Source organism: Nematolebias whitei, chromosome 18, assembly GCF_014905685.2.
Source record: "Nematolebias whitei isolate Nwh7 chromosome 18, NemWhi1, whole genome shotgun sequence".
NCBI lineage: Eukaryota > Metazoa > Chordata > Actinopteri > Cyprinodontiformes > Rivulidae > Nematolebias > Nematolebias whitei.
Genome location: NC_056515.1, coordinates 31,294,013 through 31,298,251, shown reverse-complemented (window position 1 = coordinate 31,298,251; position 4,239 = coordinate 31,294,013). Strand labels below are relative to the sequence as shown.

Genomic DNA, 4,239 nt, shown 5'->3' with positions numbered 1-4,239 from the left:
CCTGTTAGATCTTTTAGCACTCAGAGCATATGTTGAGGATGACTATCAGATATAACCACCTCATGTTTTGGCTCAATATTTGAAAAAAAAAAAAAAAAACGGTCTTTCTTGAGAAATCAAGCTCATAATTTAGACTTTATTTGCATAAAAGCATCGCTAACGTCAACTGTTTTGGTGCCACTAGAGTACCAAATTGATTTGATGAGAAAATGAATTTTCTAGTCTTTTAGGCATAAAAATAATTTAAGTCTTAGAATTAAAACTCGTTTAACTCTTAGACTGAAGCGACTCTTTAATGGCAAAACTCTCATTAACAAACCAGTAAAATCAGATGTTAAATGCTTCGATTGTTTCACATCGTCTAAGCTCGCGTTTTAAAGAAGCGTATTTTCCATCACCCCCAACTCAGTTCATTCAAACAATACTTAAAAGTAAACATTTGAAAAACCTTGCTGTTGAAAATGTGGACCTACAACTGAAATCCCCAACTTTGATTGTATTATTTGCTCACCAGTGTTTCCGTTTTTCTACGTTTGCGGTCTTTTTCAATCGTAGATCCCTTTGACACGTTTATTCTCGGGGTCAAATGGAGATTTGAGGTGAGCTTTGGCCTTGTACGTCACTCCCATCCTCTCCAGGGTGAACTCGCCACTCTTAATGAAATCGGCACTCACCTAATAAAGAAGGACGAAACACAAAGTCCGGTTAAGCAGAATGTAGGAGAATTAACAACCAAAAACGGGAAAAGCAGCGATGAAAATCAAAACATACCAGATGAAAAAACACAAGACTGATTGAAGCAAACCTGCTCAAATTAATCTTTTCAACTGGATTCATGCTCCAAAACAGATTATTTTCTAAACATTCACAACAAACAGAAAACTTTGAACTGTTTAAATGCAGGAAGCAATCAAGGAACTCATGAGTCATTGTCAGTTCCCCTGAAACACAGAAATCTCATTTCCCTGCGGCACTCCCACTCATCAGCCACTCTCCTTCATTTACCGAAACACACACAGCTGTCTGCAGAACTTCAGAGGACGCAGATGAGGACTGATTTCTTAAAGACTTGCCCCAAGCAAAAGGATTTAAACGAAATGTTAAACTAATGCTGCATTCCAAATTAGGATGATTTATACATGAGAAACGTGCATTTTATTCCCCAAATAGAGGCAGGTTCCTAAATAATGCAACTAAAAGTCCATAAATAAATATATAGATTTATCAGTTGCATTTGTAAAATTAAGGTTATTTTAAATATCCAAGTAGAACTGTAAATTTACAACAATAAATCTGAATAAATATAAGAATAAAAAAAAGTAAATGTTACGTATGTGAAAGTTTTATATAAAACTTTCACACAAGTAATATGTACTTTTGTGCCTTCTATGTATTTTTGCATCCAGCTATTTCTCAGATTTTCCCAGCATTCTTTGATGGAATGCATACTGCTCACCGTTTTACTCAAAAACATTTTTAACAAAGATCTTGTGCAATCAGTTAGTACCCAAAGTATGTGTTGGGAAAAGTCTCAGCTACAACCGTATCAAACTTTAGCTCAAGTCGGCTGAGTTTTTTCTATTCTTGTGCTTGAAAGGCTGCTGAGCTGTGGCTGCCATCTTGAGACTGAGCTGACCTCAAATGTTGACAGTTGTTGATGTCAATCTATTAAAATGTATCCAACACTTCAGGCTCACAAACACACACAGACAAGTGCATTATTGCCTGTTGCTATGGATGATGGGCAGTAATGTATAACGAGACCAAAAACAACAACAAGAAACTAATACAAAATAAATCTAGCAGTATAATAATAATGATTATATTCATGGTGTTTGTATAAGCTCTTACCACTCCTGCATTAGGGTTGCGGATGTATCCATAAGCAAGAGTTTTGTCTATAAAAAAGCCATATTCGGATCGTCGCAGGTGACCAACGGGAACACCGTTTCGGAAAACAGCCTCCAAACCAAACATTGGTACTTTCCTGATGTGCAGCAAAAAGAAAAACAGAGGAAGTTAAAATAAGTTTCTTTCAAAGTTCTCAAACTTAAACTACAAAACACCTTTACATGGTTGACCGTTTAAATGCATCAAAGCTGACAAGATTTATAAAGTGTCCCATACACAGAAAACCTAACTTTAAAAATAACTAAAAGGCAGATTTAATTTTGTTCAGCTTCACAACAGAACTGTTACTGACTCATCGATAGTGAAGCAGACGATGCGCCTCTTCAGCCCCTCTTCCTTCTGTTTCTCCAGTCTTTCACGCCCTTGAAAGGGGATGGAGCTCTTCAGTTTGCAGGTGAATGCAAGCCCCGCCTCCAGGGGCGTGTCATCAGGGCGAAGGTCGGCATGCCAATGTCTATAACCTGGAGAAAATTACAGCAAGATATGGTAAAAAATAAATAAAAAAAAGCAAAATCTGGGATTTATGGTAACTTCAGGTACAGAATGACTAAACATCATTATTATCTCTCTGATAAAATGTTACAATTTTAAATCACATCGTCTAAATTCCTTCAAATCAGAGCAGGAACAGGATGATATGTTCACGTTACCCTTCTCTATACTGAGCGAGTCGATGGCTCTGTAGCCTGAGTTGATGATGCCGTGCTTTGCACCGGCAGCCATGACAGCTCTGTAGACGGGAATACAAGAGTCTTTGGGAATGTGCAGCTCCCAGCCGAGCTCTCCGACAAACGACAGGCGCATCGCTCGCACCTGGGATGACAGCGAGGGTACAGAGGAGCTTTAGAGAGAAACAGAGACGTATGTAGAGAACCAAGCTGCCACAGTAACTGGAGAGATTGCTTTAGTACGAAAATGAAAATGGAAAGAAAGCTAAACAAGTATAATTCAAATAAAGGCCAAGGATTACAAACCAACTACTGGTTCATGAGATATTTTACTAACAGACAATTAGGGTCGTCTCCAACAGATGGTGCTAAAATTTTAAATAAAGATAGTTCACGTGTAGCACTTGGTGTATGTTTTTGTATAATAATAACAATAATGTGTTATGTGTATGTTCCCACACAGTGGCGAAATTGACTCTGCATTTAACCCATCACAACTGGGATAGTCAGGTGGAGCAGTGGGCGACTATTGAAGGCAACTGGGGAGCAATTGGGGATAGGGTGTCCTGCTCAGAGACACCACGAGATGGGCAATGACTGGGGATCGAACCTGGGACTTTGTGTCCCAAGTCGGCTGCCCTGCCTCTACACCATCTCAGCCAAGCTACAATCACAACTAATTTAATCATAATATCTGTAAAATTGTCAGTTATTGTTATTTTTGTTGTAATATCAGTTGGCAGTGGATGTTGAGGAAGTTAATGAACTGTATATCTACAGTAGTCCTTTGTGGTTCGTTTTTCGTGGACTCGCCCTATTGCGGTTTTTCAAAGTAAGATTGGACATGACACACAAATGGCTGATTGATGGATGAGCCACACGATTGGCATGAGATTTTTATTTCAAATAAATTATTTTAAATTATTTAGCACCTGATGCACCTGTGTGCAGCCCACAGACGCAGGAGAAGCTTCCTCCTGCAGTGTGTCATATCTCCGCTCTGTAGCGGAGAAGTGGGCGTGGCCAAGAGCGTTGGCAGATGGCAGAGAGCAGCAGGAGGCAGAGAGTTGAGATCATGACATGCTGCGTTTAGAGATTAGAAACATTGTTTAGAATATTGCAAGAGTGTGGGAAAGGTTTAAAACGCCTTTATATATATACACTAAAATAAACTACTAATACTTGTACTACTATTCCTACTTTGCGGTTTTTCACTTATTGCGGGGCTTCAGGGTATGGATCCTTCGCAATAAACGAGGGACTACTGTATTCCCAGTGGTTACTTTTTGCTAATTTTATTCAAATATGTCAAATGTTTTGAGAGATATTCTGCTACACAGACAGACAAAAAAGAAAAATAAATGGTCTTTGCCTTTGGGTAGTTGACGATTAAAAACTTAGAAAAGGAAAGTGTTTTCCACGTCGGTGCATAAACAGCAAGTCCATTTGGCCGGTCAGTGGGTAACTCTGGGCCCCATATGTCCATCATGAAGGGGGAGGGGATTCTACAGAGAAGCATGTGCTTACAACACGCAGCAGATGCATGCATGCCTCACACACGACAACACGCGTCCACTTAGCAGCCAAAAAACACACAAGTTCAAATGCGAGCACAAATTCATCTGAACAACTGTGCACGCCGGCGCACCCGCTACAGATG

At 39.5% G+C, this 4,239-nt stretch overlaps 1 protein-coding gene across 1 annotated transcript in view; it reads right to left on the bottom strand.

The window, feature by feature from the left end:
• Positions 1 to 518: 518 nt before the first annotated feature.
• The window catches only part of sardh (sarcosine dehydrogenase), a 35,708-nt gene continuing 31,987 nt past the window's right edge, over positions 519 to 4,239 (bottom strand). The window contains exons 15-18 of the mRNA XM_037692037.1: positions 2,562 to 2,752; positions 2,204 to 2,372; positions 1,852 to 1,987; positions 519 to 674 (exon numbers count right to left, since the gene is read on the bottom strand). Coding sequence (XP_037547965.1) covers positions 546 to 674; positions 1,852 to 1,987; positions 2,204 to 2,372; positions 2,562 to 2,752 — 625 coding nt within the window. The 3' untranslated portion in view covers positions 519 to 545. The remainder of the gene's footprint in view (positions 675 to 1,851; positions 1,988 to 2,203; positions 2,373 to 2,561; positions 2,753 to 4,239) is intronic.